The 19,884-nt window shown below is 40.2% G+C and overlaps 1 protein-coding gene across 2 annotated transcripts in view; it reads left to right on the forward strand.

Moving 5' to 3' along the window:
* LOC124802869 overlaps positions 1-4,827 on the forward strand; it is a 73,829-nt gene extending 69,002 nt beyond the window's left edge. For both annotated transcript variants that reach the window (XM_047263911.1, XM_047263910.1), the window contains one exon: positions 4,410-4,827. In XM_047263911.1, the coding sequence (XP_047119867.1) occupies positions 4,410-4,635 (226 nt within the window). In that variant the 3' untranslated portion in view covers positions 4,636-4,827. The remainder of the gene's footprint in view (positions 1-4,409) is intronic.
* The last annotated feature ends 15,057 nt before the right edge of the window (positions 4,828-19,884 follow it).

Here is a 19,884-nt window from a genome sequence, read left to right on the forward strand (position 1 = left end):
CCAGCCTGAGAAGTCGGCAGTGCGGAACACTGCCTTTTTCCCAGCCTGAGAAGTCGGCAGTGCGGAACACTGCCTTAACAAAGGACAAAAGATGATCTATGACAAGACATGATTGATCACTCCTGCTTCTCGCTATTGGGAATGTGTTCTTAAAGAATCCATTGAAATTAGATTATCAAGTAATATTATTAACAGGGATAAAGGTTTTCCACTAAGTAAGATATGGAATCCGATTTTGTCCGACATTAAACAACAACGATCTTCTTTTTGATCACTGGATTCTTCCAACTAGTGCTGTTGCGATTTATCGTTTCTACTGTCTTCTCTCACCGGTGCGCTGCGTGTCTACTTGCCTAGGAGGCGTTGCCCATCATATCGCGCATGCGCAGTGCTCTGTCCGTGGTGTATAAAGGTTTCCATCGTTGTGGCTGGAATTCAGTTTCCAGCGAGGCAGTGCACGAGCATTAACTCACCTGAAGATGGCGGTCAGCTGGTCCGCTAAAATATTAGGTCTGGATGGCGACATGATCTGGCTGCAAACCTGTGAAGAATATCGGGTTTACTTGTTATTGGGAGCTCCAGTGTTAGGCATGTTATGGAGCTCAGTCTGCCGGGGGGCCTCATCTGGGAAACGGAGGTGGCCTTGCCTATGGCTATCGAGTGTGCGAGATGCAGTCATGGCTCACATTGGCACCGACGATGCCTGTTACATGGGTTCTGAGGTGATCCTCAGTTTGTACAGGTGACTGGCAGAGGTGGTGGTGACTGCTGGCCTGGCACACAGGATGCAAGTAGAACTTGCAATTTGCAACATCGTTCCCAGAGTTGATCAGGGTCCTTGGATTTGAAGCAGAGTGTGACGGTCTTGGCTGCAGATTTCTAGATGTGTGTTATTGTGTGGGGATTTGTAGGACTCACCTTAATAGGTCAGGGGTGGACTACACAAAGGAAGCAGCTACTTGGATAGCAGAGTACTTGTGGAGTGCACATAAGGAATTTTTAGGCTAGGTAATAGTTTGAGGTGCTGTGATGAACACTTGTCAGTCAGTATGCAGCAAGGGGTGTCAAATGGTGTTCAGAATAAAAACACTTAGATCTTCAAAATTTTATCAGTATACTGTCGAAGTATTCATAATAAAAGTTCCTGAATTTACTGCTCTCCAGGAAAGTTCTTGCACTCAATTTTTTTTGGGACCAAGAGCGGGCTGAAACCTGGAATGGGAAGCTCAGAGATATTTAGCGAGTCATCAGTGTACGGGTGCTGATGACTGTGATATTGAGCGCCTTCCAGATGCAGTAACAACAACAACAGCAACAACAATTTAGCGAGTCATGGAAAAAAATATCAGAAAGACATACTGGAGGCCATAGGAGGGGAGCAATCATTGCAAATGTCAAAAATATTGTCATTATTGAGGTTGAAGTTGAGTGTGATAGTGAAGTCGTCTGGTCACGTGTAACAGGCGCAGGTAAAACCATGTTAATTGTTACATGTATTTACCGGCTACCTGATTATGCTGTGACTGTTCTAGAGTCATTCAAAGGAAGTCTACAGTACTAGTTGATGACTTAAACCAGCCAAGCATGGACTGGGATGCCCATGGGTTCATTTTGGGGGGAGGATTACAGACAGACAGTCATGTGAAATACTTTTGAATATGTTTTCTGAAAATTGTCTTAAGAAGTTAGCTCAGCAGCCCACACATAATGGAAATATCTTACACCTTATAGTTACAGATAGGCTGGACCTTATTTACAGTATCAGTTTAGAAAGGGGGATTAATGATCGTGATGTCACTAAAGCAACTTTGATTACGGAAATTAATAAATCAGTCAAGAAAGCTGGGAGTGTTTCTGCTAGATAGAGCAGATAAGCAGTTATTAGCATTTCAGTTAGACACTGAATTGGCATCACTTAGTTCCAGTTAGCTGGATGTAGAGGAATTATGGGCAAAGTTTAAGCAGACTGTAAATCTTGGTCTGAAGAGATACGTGCCTAGTAAGTGGATAAAGGATGGAAAAGACCCACTATGCTTTAATAATGAAATTCAGTGGATGCTGAGGAAGCAGATGCTGTTCCACTCTTATGTTCAAATGGGAATGCACAAATGACAACATGGGAAGGTTTGTGGAGACTTGTGCATCTGTGAAAAGGTCCAAGCGCAAAACATACAGCAATTACTGCTGTCCAACCTTAGCAAAAGATCTGGCAGAGAAACTGAGAAAATTCTGGTCCTATGTAAAATTGCTAAGTGGGGCTAAGGTTTCTATTCAGTCCCTTGTTGACCAGTCTGGCGTGACAGTTTGAAGATAGCAAAACGAAAGCCTAAGTTTTAAATTTCACATTCAAGAAATCATTCACACACATTCGTGCAAACATACCACCATTGTGACTATTGGACAGGACCCCCCCCCCCCCCCCCCCCCCATGCCTAGTAATAAGCATAAGCATAGAGAAACAACTGAAAGATTTGAAAACAAATAAATCACCAGGTCCAGATGGAATTCCAGTTAGATTTTACAAGGAGTACTGTACAGCATTGGCCCTGTACCTAACTGCGAATCTCTCACACAGCAGAAAGTCCCAAGCAACTGGAAAAAAGCCCAGGTAACTCCAGTAAATAAGAACGGACCTGCAAAATTACAGATCAATATCCCTAACTTATGTTTGCTGCAGAATCCTTGAACATAGAAAGCATTGCTCATGTGAAACTCAGCTTGCCCTTTTCTTACACTGAGAACTATGGATGAAGGGCGAAAGGCAGATTCCGTATTTCTAGATTTACAGAAGGCATTTGACATTTTGCCCCACTGCAGACTGTTAATGAAGGTATGAGCGTATATGGAATAAGTTCACAGATATGCAGGCGGGTCGAAGAAACTAGATGAGAGGGTATCATCAGGAATGCCCCACGGAACTGATATAGGACTGCTGTTGTTATTTATATACATAAATGATTAGGCAGGCAGGGTGGACAGCAGTCTGCAGTTGTTTGCTGATTCCAATAGTGTGATTAATGGCCACTAACCCTAATGTGGAAAAATATAAGATAATGCGGATGAGTTGGAAGATGAAACCTATAATGTTTAGATACAGTATTACTAGTCCTGCTTGACACAGTCAAGTCATTTAAATAGCTGGGTGTAACGTTTCATTGCGATATGAGGTGGAACGAGCATGTGAGAACTGTGGTAGAGAAGGCAAATGGGGGACTGGTTTATTGGGAGAATTTTAGGAAAGAATGGTTCACCTGGAAAGACCACATATAGGATGCTGGTGTGGCTTGTTCTTGACTACTGCTTGAGTGTTTTGGATCCATACCAGGTCGGATTGAAGGAAGACATCGAAGCTGGCTGCTAGATTTGTTACCGATAGGTTCGAACAACAGCTAAGTGTTACGGAGATGCTTCGGGAAATCATATGGGAATCCTTGAAGGGAATGCAATGTTCTTTTTGAGTAACACTATTGAGAAAATTTAGAGAAACAGCATTTGAAGCTGATTGCTAGACAATTCTACTGCTGCCAACATACATAGGAAATGACAAGTAATGGTACAGGGTATCCTCCGCCACGTACCATATGGTGGCTTGTGGAATATCTGTATAGATGTAGAAGTAAATATAGATGTGATCATGTATCAGCGAGCATACTACTGGTATGGAACAAATATGGTACCACTGTTTGACTAATTATACAGTGCTCACTAATTACCTGTAAATAGTAGCACTAAGTTATATTTTGTGGAATAGTTATGTATTTGACTCACAAGTTGTAATTAAAGTGTTCTCTTACTTACCAATGTATATTAACCAATTTGGCATAGTATGTTATATAGGCCAGGTACCTGAGAACACCTTAAGTGAATATCATCACGGCATTTGACTACAAACTTATTTGTATACATGATGAAGCCTTTTAAAATGTTCTATTGCCCAATACTGTGGCCTTTACTTCATCTGATCTATACCATAAAAATTAATGAATGTGTCCAAAATATCTGTATCTATGTCTGTCTCTCGATTAGAGAGATCAGTATTAATTGCTAGTCAGTAACATGAACGTCAGTGGTTCTTAATTTAACTATTGCCTTTAAAGATTTTTTATCCTCTTGTGTAACTTGTTCAATGTCCTTGCAAAATGGTTCAAATGGCTCTGAGCACTATGAGACTTAACATCTGAGGTCATCAGTTCCCTAGAACTTAGAGCTACTTAAACCTAACTAACCTAAGGACATCACACACATCCATGCCCGAGGCAGGATTCGAACCTGCGACCGTAGCAGTCCCGCGGTTCCAAATGTCCTTGCACTCTACATGTCTCATATGTATTACTTTTTGTTTAATTTTGAAGTGGTCATGGTTATAAGTGATAATGTTAAATTACCTAGCTTTGGTTGTTTTGTTGCAGGTATGCTTCTAGAAAGGGATTTATCGAAGCGCTAAAACTGGATGAAGAGATTAAAAATCTCAATGACAAAGTATCAGATTTAAACAACCAAGTTATGTTATCGCTTTGGGACATTGTGAGAATAAAAGAGGTATTGTGTCTTGTTGGAAATGATCCTGAACTGATGAACTTGCTGAAGTTAGATACTCCTTGGACAAATACATCCTGTGATGTGGACGATTTATAAGAATTGTTTGTAGACGTACCTTGTTTTATGTGACTGATGATTTTACCTGTATAATTTGTTTTATTTTAAATTATATTTACTGAAATGTGTGCTTTATTGATGTTTCTTAGCTATGTGAGACAACTGGAGTTAATATCCTCAAATTAGTTGTGATTTAAAAATACTCAGAGAAATAGATTTGTAAATTTCTAATGAGATGCTTTGATTGTGCTCTGTCATTGGCAGATAAGCATTAAACTGTTTCCCATTCTTGTGTGTTAGGACAACCTTAACTCATGGACATGATACATCAGGATTTTGTTTGAGAAGTAATTAAGGTGGTAGAGGCTATAGGAGTATGCTGTTGTCTCAAGAGTATGCTGGGTAAGTTTATATGGTTGCCAACACTGCTGATAGTATCTAATGTAATAGTCTAGTGTGTGTACAACAGCAGTTGAAGAATCCATATTGCCAATTGTTTACCCAGCTTTATTTAGAATTCACAGGGTAAAATGTTTTTTGTCCTTCGTATGTAAGTTTTGGAACTTAATACCTCTGTGTGTGTATTTTTGTTTCCCATGTCACTTTGTAGTACAGTCAGTTCGTAACAAAATGCTGTGGGTCATAGCTGTTTGTGCGAATGATGCTGATTCATGTAGCACCAATTCTCTAAAATTATACACAGTTGGCCAAGAGAATCTAACAACAGAAAAAACCTCAGATAACGAAAAGTGAACTTTTTAATCAAGATGATGCGGGAAGTGATATTTTTCCCCTTTTGTGTGACTGATTAACCACCAACTGAATGTCAAGCAAAATCTGCTGAAGGACCTGATAAAGCTGCTGTCTAAAGAGTAGTAACAGATAAATCCTTAGACCCTACAATGAGTGTAGTAGTCCTTCTCGAATAGGACTACAGGTATTGAAAGTCCTATTTTTAGGTGTTCACGCAATTCTTTCATTTCCTCAATCACGGAAAGGGGGGGGGGGGGTGTTTAGAAGAGCAGAGCTACATAAAAATCAGATAAGTACCTTTCCCTCGTTCAGAAATTACTTAGAAGAAAAAGAAAATGAATATACTTGGAAGAAAAAGAAAAGGAATAACAGGAGACATAGGATGCAAAATTGAAAGGAGTGGCAGAAAGAACTGTAAAGAAAAAGCAGAAAACAGTTTGGTACAGATTTATTAATGACATCTTCATGGTCTGGACTCACAGTGAACAACTACTCCAGAATTTCCTCTCCAACCTCAACTCCTTTGGTTCCATCAGATTCACCTGGTCCTACTCCAAATCCCATGCCACTTTCCTCGACGTTGGCCTCCATCTGTCCATTGGCCAGCTTCACACATCCATCCACATCAAACCCACTAACAAGCAACAGTACCTTCATTACGACAGCTGCCACCCATTCCATATCAAACGGTCCCTTCCCTACAGCTTAGGTCTTTGTGGCAAACGAATCTGCTCCAGTCCTGAATCCCTGAACCATTACACCAATAACCTGAAAACAGCTTTCGCATCCCGCAACTTCCCTCCCGACCTGGTACAGAAGCAAATAGCTAGAGCCACTTCCTCATCCCCTAAAACCCAGAACCTCCCACAGAAGAACCCCAAAAGTGCTCCACTTGTGACAGGATACTTTCCGGGACTGGATCAGACTCTGAATGTGGCTCTTCAGCAGGGATATGACTTCCTCAAATCCTGCCCTGAAATGAGATCCATCCTTCATGAAATCCTCCTCACTCCACCAAGAGTGTCTTTCCGCCGTCCACCTAACCTTCGTAACCTCTTGGCTCATCCCTATGAAATCCCCAAACCACCTTACCTACCCTCTGTCTCCTACCCTTATAACTGCCCCCCCCCCCCCCTCGGTGCAAGGCCTGTCCCATGCACCCTCCCACCACCACCTACTCTAGTCCCATAACCCGGAAGGTGTACATGATAAAAGGCAGAGCCACGTGTGAAAGCACCCACGTGATTTATCAACTGACATGCCTACACTGTGAAGCCTTCTATGTGGGAATGACCAGCAAGCTTTCGCATGAACGGACACAGGCAGACAGTGTTTGTTGGTAATGAGGATCACCCTGTGCCTAAACATGCCTTGGTGCACAGCCAGCACATCTTGGCACAGTGTTACACCGTCCGGGTTATCTGGATACTTCCCACTGACACCAACCTATCAGAACTCCGGAGATGGGAACTTGCCCTTCAATATGTTCTGTCTTCCTGTTACCCACCAGGCCTCAACCTCCGCTAATTTCAAGTTGCCGCCGCTCATACATCATCTGTCACTCAACAACATCTTTGCCTCTGTATTTCCGCCTCGACTGACATCTCTGCCCAACCTCTTTGCATTTATATATGTCTGCTTGTGTCTGTATATGGGTGGATGGATATATGTGTGTGTGTGTGTGTGCGCGCGAGTGTATACACGTCCTTTTTTCCCCCTAAGGTGAGTCTTTCCGCTCCCGGGATTGGAATGACTCCTTACCCTCTCCCTCAAAACCCACATCCTTTCGTCTTTCCCTCTCCTTCCCTCTTTCCTGACGAAGCAACCGTTGGTTGCGAAAGCTTAAATTTTGTGTGTATGTTTGTTTGTTTGTGTGTCTATCGACCTACCAGCGCTTTCTTTGGTAAGTCAACAAAGATGATGTGACTTACCAAACGAAAGCGCTGGCAGGTTGATAGACACACAAACAAACACAAAATTCAAGCTTTCGCAACCAACGGTTGCTTCATCAGGAAAGAGGGAAGGAGAGGGAAAGACGAAAAGATGTGGGTTTTAAGGGAGAGGGTAAGGAGTCATTCCAATCCCGGGAGCAGAAAGACTTACCTTAGGGGGAAAAAAGGCAGGTATACACTCGCTCGCGCGCGCGCGCGCGCACACACACACACACCACACACCACACACCACATCCATCCGCACGTACACAGACACAAGCAGACATTTGTAAAGGCAAAGAGTTTGAGCAGACGTCAGTCAAGGCGGAAGTACAGAGTCAAAGATGTTGTTGAAAGACAGGTGAGGTATGAGCGGCAGCAACTTGAAATTAGCAATTTGAAATTAGCGGAGGTTGAGGCCTCGCGGATAACGAGAAGAGAGGATATACTGAAGGGCAAGTTCCCATCTCCGGAGTTCTGACAGGTTGGTGTTAGTGGGAAGTATCCAGATAACCCGGACTCCAACTTCCAGCTCCACTCCCCCCAAAACCTCAAAATTCCAATCAACATAATCTGGAACACCACCACCCTAATTCAGTAGTTAACCTTTCCTCCAAACCTCTCTCCCAATCCGAAACCTCTGTCCTATCCAAAGGCCTCACCTTCAGCCCCACTCCCAGATTCAAACAAACAGCCGTCAGTCCGGGTTAGACTTACCTTAGTGGGAGACACACACACACACACACACACACACACACACACCCATCTGCACATACACACACAAGCAGACAAATAATACCATTCAGAAAGATGTGTGCTACAAGAACATATTTTTGAAAATTTGATTTTTTTCAATTTTTGATGTCGTATTTGAAACGTTCGAGGGAGGGGAACGGGTGGGGGGGGGGGGGGGGGTTGCCACTATCTTAGTATTGCCCTGGTTTGGAAATATCATAGATCTGAGGCTGATGTGCAGAGCAGTCTGAGTTATAGTGGGGAAGTGTGTAGTCTCCACATGACCCGTGTTTACATTTAGTGATTTTCCTGTTTTCTCTTCGTTTACTGCTCTCATGTCAAATGAAAACAACAATGGATTTCTGTGGCCGGGAGCTATCAAGTGAATTAAAATACATTCACATAATTACGAAGGCTAATATACGTTGTTAGTTTCAGATTTTATTTTATTTCCACTTTACTGACAGCCATGCATTAATCGCCTTCTAGAACAATGAAGTTACTTTTGTCGGTTTGCTAAATCAATTTGGTTTATATTAATCTTTTACGCTGAGGCAGTCAATGTGTTCAAAACAAAGTGTTTAGTTCCATACTATTGTCTAATTTCAACTGCTTGCCGTATTTCAAGTGCACGTTTTCATCTTCTAGCACGTACGGCATTATGCCATAATATAGAATCAAAAATGAGTTAATACATTATTGGTACTCCTAGAAAATTTACATCCCGAAACCCAACTGAAAAGCTTAATCAGGTCGAGGCCTTCTTCATTGGGAATCTGGACATACGAATGTACTCTTTAAGTATGCACTTTAAATGTTCCATTTTAGTATGCTTCACGAAATTCCGATGCTCTTGGAGTATCCTCTGGTGTCTCTTTTCTTTTATGACATAATGTAAGATCTTATGATGTTTTACATGTAAGAACATAGGGGCATCCTGCGTCATAGCAGCTGCCAAAGCGCGGTGGCGCCTGTTATCTGACACTCTCTGACGACTACTGAAACAAGCCTATTTCTAACAGGTCGCAGGAAAGTATTGCGAATGGTGGTTTGAAAAGCATTACTTTCAAAGTAAATTTCTTTTTACGCAAGTTGAATTATGTGCGAGAATGTACGATGAATTTCTTAAATCACAGAGCGTTTGATGACGAGCCATTTAGAAGTATTTCGAGCCCAGAAGATCAGACATTCATGTCGTTATTATGAGCAAATTGATGTAGTACTACGGGAAGCTCTCTCTCCTCTGCTGTAGCTAATTTATTTGTGGAAAACTTTGAGGACAAGTCACTGGACTCTGCTAAAAATTTTACTGGGACATTTGTGTGATGTATCTTAAAGTGTAACACGCGCAAAAAATATCAACATTATATGTGAAAGCTTAGATTCTCTTGCAGCTTATTGACCTTAGAGACCAATGTTATATGTGAAAGATTTGCTTTTCTTGTGGTTCATGGTGTGGGTTCCTGTAGTCATGTCCTAGTTCATGAACCACGGGCAACGTATGAGTGACCAAGTAAGTGGTCCTGACAGTCGGGATACCAGTTACTTTGGAATAAGGCTGGGCATCTCGGACATACTCTGAGTCGTGGTCACCTTTGTGCTCATACGGCAAAGACTACCAAATCCACCGGTTAGTCCCTCAGCCGTTAGGGGTAAAACCCAATGGGACTCGGGACAAGTAAGGCTAGCAACCTGCTTCCCTGGTACTTTAAATATGATGCTGGCAACAATCAGAGCAAAATGCCTCGGACCGTTGGAGGTGACGGAGTCCCACCTCTAACTGATAAACCAGGGACTCCTAAGATACGACTTGGCAAACAAATGGTAATGAGATGGGGAGCTATTAATATCAATGGGGGCTACTCTGGGAAGAAGGTAGAGCTGGCAGAGGCTGCAAGTAAGATGGGGCTGGACGTTTTAGCTGTTAGTGACATTCGGGTAAGGGGTGAGAAAGAAGAGGAAGTGGGAGAATACAAGGTCTACCTGTCAGGACTCAAAGCAGGAATAGCACAATGGGGTGTAGGGCTTTACTTCAGGAAAGAAATGGAACCCAGCGTAGTTGCAATAAGGTATGTAAACGAACGACTGATGTGGATAGATTTGACAGTGTCTAGCAAGAAAATTAGGATTGTGTCAGTATATTCGCATTGTGAAGGGACAGATCGAGATAAGATGGATAGTTTTTATGAGGCACTCAGTGCTGTAGTTGTTAGAGTAAAGGACAAGGACAGTGTTCTGCTCATGGGTGATTTTAACGCCAGGATTGGAAATCGAACAGAAGGGTATGAAAAGGTTATGGGTAAATTTGGAGAGGATATGGAGGCCAACAGGAACGGGAAACAACTCTTGGATTTCTGTGCCAGTATGGGCTTAGTAATCACAAACTCCTTTTTTAAACATAAGAACATTCACCGGTATACTTGGGAAGGCAGGGGAACCAGATCTGTCATTGACTATATAATAACAGATCAGGAATTCAGGAAGGCTGTGAGGGACACACGTGTATTCAGGGTATTCTTTGATGACACCGATCATTATTTAATCTGCAGTGAAATTGGGATTGTGAGGCCGAAAGTGCAGGAGGTCAGGTCCATATGTAGGAGGATAAGAGTGGAGAAACTTCAGGATAAGGTAATCAGGCACAAGTACATAACAGCGATCTCAGAAAAGTACCAGTTAGTTGAATGTAGTCAATTACAGTCATTGGAAAAGGAATGGACAAAGTACAGGGACACAGTACTAGAAGTGGCTAAAGAATGTCTTGGAACAGTAGTGTGTAAAAGTAGGATGAAGCAAACAGCTTGGTGGAAAGATATAGTCAAGGCAGCCTGTAAAAGGAAAAAGAAGGCGTATCAAAAATGGCTACAAACCAGAACCCAGGTAGACAGAGAAAATTATGTTGAAGAAAGAAACAAAGCCAAACAGATAATTGCAGCATCCAAGAAGAAATCGTGGGAAGACTTTGGAAACAGGTTGGAGACTATGGGTCAAGCTGCTGGAAAACCATTCTGGAGTGTAATTAGCAGTCTTCGAAAGGGAGGTAAGAAGGGAAAGGGAGGTAAGAAGGAAATGACAAGTATTTTGGACAGGTCAGGAAAACTGCTGGTGAATCCTGTGGATGCCTTGGGCAGATGGAGGGAATATTTTGAAGAGTTGCTCAATGTAGGTGAAAATGCGATCAGTAATGTTTCAGATTTCGAGGTAGAATGGGATAGGAATGATGATGGAAATAGGATCACATTTGAGGAAGTGGAAAAAATGGTCAATAGATTGCAGTGCAATAAAGCGGCTGGGGTGCATGAAATTAAGTCGGAACTCATCAAATACAGTGGAATGTCAGATCTTAAATGGCTACACAGGATAATTGAAATGGCCTGGGAGTCGGGACAGGTTCCATCAGACTGGACAAAAGCAGTAATCACACCAATCTTTATACATGGAAACAGAAAAGATTGTAACAACTATAGAGGTATCTCTTTAATCAGCGTTGTGGGTAAAATCTTCTCAGGTATTGTTGAAAGGAAAGTGCGAGTATTAGTTGAGGACCAATTGGATGAAAATCAGTGTGAGTTTAGGCCTCTTAGAGGTTGTCATGACCAAATCTTTAGCTTACGGCAAATAATGGAGAAGTGTTATGAGTGGAACAGGGAATTGTATCTATGCTTTATAGATCTAGAAAAGGCGTATGACCAGGTTCCTAGGAGGAAGTTATTGTCTGTTCTACGAGATTATGGAATAGGAGACAAACTTTTGCAAGCAATTAAAGGTCTTTATATAGATAGTCAGGCAGCAGTTAGAGTTGACGGTAAATTGAGTTCATGGTTCAGAGTAGTTTCAGGGGTAAGACAAGGCTGCAACCTGTCTCCACTGTTGTTCATATTATTTATGGATCATATGTTGAAAACAATAGACTGGCTGGGTGAGATTAAGATATGTGAACACAATAAGCAGTCTTGCATATGCGGATGACTTAGTTGTGATGGCAGATTCGATTGAAAGTTTGCAAAGTAATATTTCAGAGCTAGATCAGAAATGTAAGGACTATTGTATGAAGATTAGCATCTCCAAAACGAAAGTAATGTCAGTGGGAAAGAAATATAAACGGATTGAGTGCCAAATAGGAGGAACAAAGTTAGAACAGGTGGACGGTTTCAAGTACTTAGGATGCATATTCTCACAGGATGGCAACATAGTGAAAGAACTGGAAGCGAGGTGTAGCAAAGCTAATGCAGTGAGCGCTCAGCTACGATCTACTCTCTTCTGCAAGAAGGAAGTCAGTACCAAGACTAAGTTATCTGTGCACCGTTCAATCTTTCGACCAACTTTGTTGTACGGGAGCGAAAGCTGGGTGGATTCAGGGTACCTTATCAACAAGGTTGAGGTTACGGATATGAAAGTAGCTAGGATGATTGCAGGTACTAGTAGATGGGAACAATGGCAGGAGGGTGTCCACAATGACGAAATCAAAGAAAAATGGGGAGTGAACTCTATAGATGTAGCAGTCAGGGCGAACAGGCTTAGATGGTGGGGTCATGTTACACGCATGGGAGAAGCAAGGTTACCCAAGAGACTCATGGATTCAGCAGTAGAGGGTAGGAGGATTCGGGGCAGACCGAGGAGAAGGTACCTGGATTCGGTTAAGAATGATTTTGAAGTAATCGGTTTAACGTCAGAAGAGGCACCAATGTTAGCACTGAATAGGGGATCATGGAGGAACTGTATAAGGGGGGCTATGCTCCAGACTGAACGCTGAAAGGCATAATCAGTCTTAAATGATGATGATGATGATGATGATGATGTAGCAACACTATATATATTAATTTAAAACATTAACTTTTACTGTTTGTGTATCTGTGCTATTTAACAGTGGTGTTGCTATTAGCTGACTGCATCACGTGTCCTGTGGTCTGAATATCTGCTGTCATTGGCTGACGGGATCACGTGACATGAGCTATGACTGGCTCACAAAAGCGCATCGCAATCTCGATTACAATGGTTCGGAAAGTAACATGCAGTGTTTGGTGGAATTCGAATTTACACTTTCTTAATATGAAAATATTTAGGGTACATGTTGCTGCACATCAAAAATCTTTCCAAAAGGAGATTTTTTTGCTGAGTTTTGTTTTCTAAAGTGTCAGGAAATTCTACGCCCGTGTATAAAAACATAACCATTCAAAGGATTGATAAGTTTTATAGTTCAGAGGGAAAATGTACCGTCACTTAATAACACAGAAAAAGTGTATTTTCATCCGGGAGAAAGTGTATTTTTAACTGGGAAATCCGGGAAAAATCCGAGAATTTTTTTTCAAACATAAATAACTAATAAAAGAAAATTTAAAATAAACATAAATAAATCATAAAGTCACTTGTACACGTATACATCCTGTGATTAACAAACTTCAATCAGCAATTTGCACTGAATGATGATGGCTTTTGCCATGGAGTTTTGCCTGTCCTCACATGGCTCACCTCACCCTTGAAACCATTGAGAAATTGGGTTTCGAGCTACTGGAACATCCACATTACAGTCCAGATCTTGCTCCGTCAGACTTTAGTTTGTTTGGGCTACTGGAAGATGCTTTTGAAGGCCACGATTTTCTTCAGAGACAGAGGTGCAAGAAGCTGTGCTGCAATGGCTTTGCAACAGACTGAAAACCTTCTTTTTGGCAGGAATACACAATATTGTGGATCGCTGGAGGAAGTGCATTTCAAAGAAGGGAGACTATATTGAAAAATAAAGTGTAAATCAAACTGTACTTTTGAAGTAAATAAAGTGGTTCTTGAAAAGTCAGTAATTTTTTATTTGCCCTCGTATTTCAGTAAATAAATAACATACAATAATAATTTCAACTGAAGTCCAACTTGCGAATTGCTCCATAGCTTATTATATTATCTCAATGTGAGCAACACAAATATTATATTATGAATGTACGACTTGCATTCCTTAATTTTTTATAATGGAAGTCAATTCTGCACTAATAAAAGAAACTTATTTTTGATTGTGACTGTTTACTGAAATGTTCATTGTCACTGAGTTTGCTAAGATAACTGACCTTAGCTTTCATTTTGAAGCTGTAACATGTATCCTTCGATGACTATAGTGAATTTTCTCCTTTTCTTGTGTCATGAACTCCATTGATTCCAAAACAATTACTTACTCCTATTGTGAATAAGGATTTCCCATTATTAAATTCTGAAAAGCCAACTTTATTGAATCTTGATCACTATTTATTGACAGAAATAAACTGTCCGTCTTGTGAACACTTTATTATACTAATATTGTGCTAATACTATGCACCACAAATTAGCTTGGTAAATGCGAAACAGTCTTTACATACTAATGTGACTCAGACTGAAGTTTGACATTGACTGCACCCTCCGTTTGCTGAGCTTGATATGAAGTATTGTTGGCATCAACAGTTGTATTCCATCCATTACATGTATGTACCCTTACACACCCCATGAAAATTGAAACTTTTCATGCAACTTTAACCAAGAAGTAAAATTTGGATTAAAAGTTGAAAGTGTGAAAAGCACAACAGGTAAGTAACATTTCAATATTTTTTAAAGTCACAGGTTATACAAACTGAAACAACAGTTTTATACAATGTTTTACACTTAAGGTGTATTTATAAAAGGCAAGTACCTGAGGATCCTGGGTGTACAGTGTAATTGTTTAAAAAATTCATACAGTTAAGTTGTATCATTATGGACTCAAAATGTCGTAATAAATTGTCATTTGTATCACTGTGCCTTTAAAGAATACACCTGTTCTGCTTATTCACTTTCTTTTGTCACTTGCACAGTTATTAGGGTAGCATTCTTCATCACTTGACTGCTGTATCATTTGACTGTGCAATGTATTGCAGAATGTGTCAAACATGTTGCTGACCTCTGTCGTGACTACGAGGGCGACTGACAGCCTGGGTGGTTTGCTGATGAGTTCTGAATCAATGTTAGACTCTTATAGAAGTTATTGCACACTGGAGGAATGACATGAAGCCATCAGTCTTTTTTCTTCAAACACACTGGTTCATGTCAAAGTAGTGAAAGATGTGCAGGTATTGTACCACACGTACATTAATGTGCAAGATTTACTTTTTGAAATTATATGCCTTCATTCAACATCTACCTAAAGAAGAAAGCTCTTGGTTCAGCTTTCCTGTACTGCATCCATCTCACTGTCAACCATTTAACCTTTTGCTTCCCAGTGTATCTTTTTCTGTCGATCAGAAGTTGTGCAATTATTTCTGTAGAAAGGAAATGATCTTGCATCATTTCATTCATGTAAAATGTCATCTTGGCATTTTCTACAAGATTCATCCAGTCCTGTGGCACTGGGTTATATTTCTCTTCCCCTCATTGTGAGAAAAAATCAGCATCATAAATATGAGCGGTTATGAGGAACGTGGGATCAACAGTTTCGATAGATGTATGAGCAACAATATAGAGCAAAAACTTAGCTATTATTTGATTTATGTTTTGCCTACCACAACTATCACTGTAGGCAATAACATGTTTAATTTCAGATGACAATGATTTTACATGCTTCAGTATGCGTTACTCAGTTTCTGAAGGACCATGCGAGGCAGTATTTCCAGACCACATATGCGTGAAAGGGTGATATGTTCTACAGTCATGTATTCCGAGATCAAATGTCCAAAGCTGTCTCTTGTAAATAACATAAGTTTTTACATTGGAGTTAGCAATCGTTTTTTCAAGATTAAAAGTAATTACATGTGATGTGCCTTTTGACTTCTGAACATGTCATTTCTTAACGGATCTCGCTTTATCGAATCATCTTGCTCTTTCTCCAGTATTAGTCTGTTTCTTTTAGTGGAGTCTACCTCTGCTTTGGTTAAATTTTCTAATGTGTCACAAGTATTGAAAATGTCACTTAGTCCATAAAATGATAATTACATTCTGAATTGAACACCTTACGGTGAATGCAGGCCTTCACTGGAGAAAGATTTTCTTTTTCACATTTCTCAGCATAAAGCTTACACATTTTTGAGACGGATAACTCCGGTGAGGATTATATTTATGAGAATAGTGGCTTGTATAATGAGGAAAGCTTTTTATGTGGTTCCTTGCAGTACTGAGGCGATCTTCTGCTATTTTATTTCCTGGAGCATGTATACCACTTTTATCAACAGGATATAGGTGTTCCACTGTTGGTCTGGTCACGGTAAAGCGCTGATTGTTTATAGCTAGTGTCTTGAGAAACAACTCCTTACACACTTGCTTACAATCCAAAGTAATCACAGTACTTTGCGTTTTTTACTTCTTACAATTTAGTATTGCGCATCATAGTTTGGTAGTTGAAACACATTTTAACATGAAGGGTACTTGTTGTTGCCAAGAACGAGTTTTCCAATACTCTTCATGGATAAGCCTTCACTTTTCTTCTGCAAATATCTTGCATTTATATCAGGAGTTATGTTGAAATGGCTGGATGACTCTTGCATGTTTCCTGTGGTAGATGTGTATTCTTTTCCCAGCTTCCTTAGTGTTTTTCTTTTCCTCACTTGAATGGAGTGTAGCCATGTATGGAAGTGAAACATGGACAATAAATAGTTTGGACAAGGAGAGAATAGAAGCTTTTGAAATACGGTGCTACAGGAGAATCCTGAAGATTAGATGGGTAGATCACGTAAGTAATGAGGAGGTACTGAACAGAATTGAGGAGAAGAGGAATTTGTGGCACAACTTGACTAGAAGAAGGGATCGGTTGATAGGACATGTTCTGAGGCATCAAGGGATCACCAATTTAGTATTGGAAGGCAGCATGGAGGGTAAAACCCGTTGAGGGAGAACAAGAGACGATTAGGATATAGGGAGATATTTTGTTTGTGTGCAGTGGACATCCCTATGCAAAGAGGAGGTTGGCCTGTATTTGTGGTAGTTCAGTCTTCACACCAGTCGACAATACAAAACTTTTTCTCATTCTTCGTGCCGTTTTGTGAAATACTGTGGTGGTTACTGCATTGTCTGTGTATTTCTGATGCTGCATGGAAACTATTGAAGGTAAGCGATTTATTTTACGGTATGTTATAGTCAGTGACACAGTGAATGTAAAAATGTAGCGCAATTACTCGTGAGGCTTAAGGGGACCACACCATGGTTCAGGTTGAAAAAAAAAATTATTTTTGGTTTTCATCATATTTCGGTAGATTAAGGTTTTATTTAAGTACTCTGAAGAGGATTTTGCTGAAAAAAATTTTTTTTCACGCATTTAAAGAGCATTTTCCTACCACGTATGTTTACGTGCCACGCCCACTTTAGTGTCGCCCACTTTTCTGCATATATTTGAGATTTTTATATCCCCTACATTGCACATTAGGGATATTGTTTTTTACTCCCGAGTGTGTTGGCTATCCTTGGAATGCAACAGTCGGTATTCTTTTGTTTCTGCTGTTTGTAAACAACATGCTTTCAAACACACGGTTAATGTTCAAGTGTGATTGCGAGTAATTGTTATACTCACATTTGCAGTACTTGTTTACGTGTGCTTTGTTGTGTTTATTGAATGCGATGAAACGTAAAGGCATTTTCAAGAAATGACAATATAGAGGAAACAAGTTTAGAAAGCTTTCTGTACAAGAGGTTATATCGCCTGGCAACAATGTTTCTAATTGTAATTCTTCAACAAGTGCAGTATGAAAGAAGCTCTCACCATATCAAGAGAGAATTTACTGTATGTGATAAGGGGTGCAGTAACATTATTATAAATTTGAGGATATTATCAGATGTAATTTCTAAATTTGTACAATGTAGACAGTGTCGTGAGTCACAGTGTGTGAAAATTTGTGAGAGTGCCAGTAGGAGAAAAGGCCTAGCAATTGATTTGGATTTAATTTGCACTAAATGCTCAGCTTTTTTTTTTCCCATCCCTCCTGATCGTCCTGTTGTCCTCCTGTCCTCCTGATGGATTCTCACACATCACATATTAACTCTGATGTCATAGCAGTGGCTAATGGCGATCAGATTTTCTTGTTGACATTTCCTGCCCACACATCTTATCTGCTGCAGCCACTTGATGTAGGTGTGTATAAATCACTGAAGGCTCACTGGGCCAAAAGACTGGACCAATACTTGAAAGAGAATCCAGCTGATGAGCCGAACAGAAGCAACTTTCATACAGTTTTAAATCCAGCATTTATTAAGAGTTTTTGTGCGAAGAATATCCAAAAGTATTCAGAAAAACTGGAATATATCCCTACAACAGAAATGCTATTGCTAGAGAGGCTGTTGCTCCATCACAGCTAACAAATAAGCCTCTTCAACCAACACAAAAGAGGCCTATGGCACAAGACATATAAAACGAGATGTAGATATTGCCAACAGCACAAAAAAAATGCAATAGGCCTACTGTGAATCAGAAAAGAATAAAAAATGATACAGGAGCGAAGCGTCTCAATGAAGAACTGCAACTAAAAGACTCTTACTACATCGAAATCAGAGATCACAAAAACCACACGCAAAAAAGACAAGACAGAAGATGATTGGCTTTGTGCTAAATGCCATAAATCTTACTCAAGTGATGTTCGCAAAAAGAATGGAGCTAAATGGATCCAATGCTCGTTTTACCTAACACCATACCATGTGCTCCGGCAGCATTCAGACGCAGAGGAGGAAGTTTATATGTGCGACAACTGTCCGAGGATTCAGTCATCGTAAGCAACAATGCTTAGCAGTATGTTATAACAAAAATGAAGACTATTTTCACCTGCATGACCATTTGTATTGTTAGTTTGTAAAAAAAAAAAAAGTAATCCAATAAATTTGTTGTGAAAGTACCATAATTACGATTTATCACAAAATTAGATTACTATTATTACAAAATTACCTACCTATGTCACGAAATTACATACATTTTATTGTTTGGAAGATGCACTATATTTATTCAGTAGCACTATTTAAATAAAAAATAGTCTAAAGCCATTGTATTACGTCTGATCCGTAACAGGAAAGTATTCATAAAGGATTAATTTCATAAACACCAGAAGTAATTTGCAAAACAACAAATTTATCATGAATATATCTCTTTACCCTACACTAAGCAGATTCAGAAGGTTGTAGGTTGCAGTAGTTACATGGAGATCATGAAGCTTGCACAAGATAGAGTAGCATGGAGAGCTGCATCAAACCAGTCTCTGGACCACAACACCACTCTCCATGACTCCACATTCCTATCTCCTTTTCTTTGCACAAAGTTTTCTCGAGTTTCTGCATGAGGCACTTCTGAGCACAAATTTTCAGCTGTGTTTGGATTTTGTCATTGTTGGTTTTTGTTGCTGACTTGCAGTGATCTTGGTTTTTATCTGAAGACGATACATTTCAATAGAAAAGGAAATGTCACTTCTGCATCAATGCAAAGCAAAACTCAGTACAAAAAAGTCAGTTTCATACATAAAATGCACTTTATAATCTTGTCTTTTGGTCATTTTAATCGGTTCAAGTGAATGAAAATGTATCTCAGAGATGTTAAGCATCTCAGTAACTTACTGATACACAAGTTCTGTTCAAAACATTCGTAATTTCGTGCCAGTAGTCTGTTGAGAGAAATGTGGTTGGCATTGCTGCTCATGCCTGTGTTTAATGTGTAACTGCCTGAAGTTAAAGTGTTGTATGTCTGTTAGTTATTGAGTAGAACGTTGTGTTGCACAGCTCACGAATTTTGAGATGGCAGAGTTAGAGGAGCAGCGCATCTCTGCATTAAATTTTGCATGAAACTCGAGAAAACCTTTACAGAGACACACCTAATGATGCAGGAAGCCTACGGTGATAAGAGCTTAAGCTGTACTCGGTGTTATTAATGGTCCACACTGTTTAAAAATGACCGGATGATAGTTAAAAAAGACCCTCT

Source organism: Schistocerca piceifrons, chromosome 6 (genome assembly GCF_021461385.2).
Source record: "Schistocerca piceifrons isolate TAMUIC-IGC-003096 chromosome 6, iqSchPice1.1, whole genome shotgun sequence".
In the NCBI taxonomy this organism is placed as follows: domain Eukaryota; kingdom Metazoa; phylum Arthropoda; class Insecta; order Orthoptera; family Acrididae; genus Schistocerca; species Schistocerca piceifrons.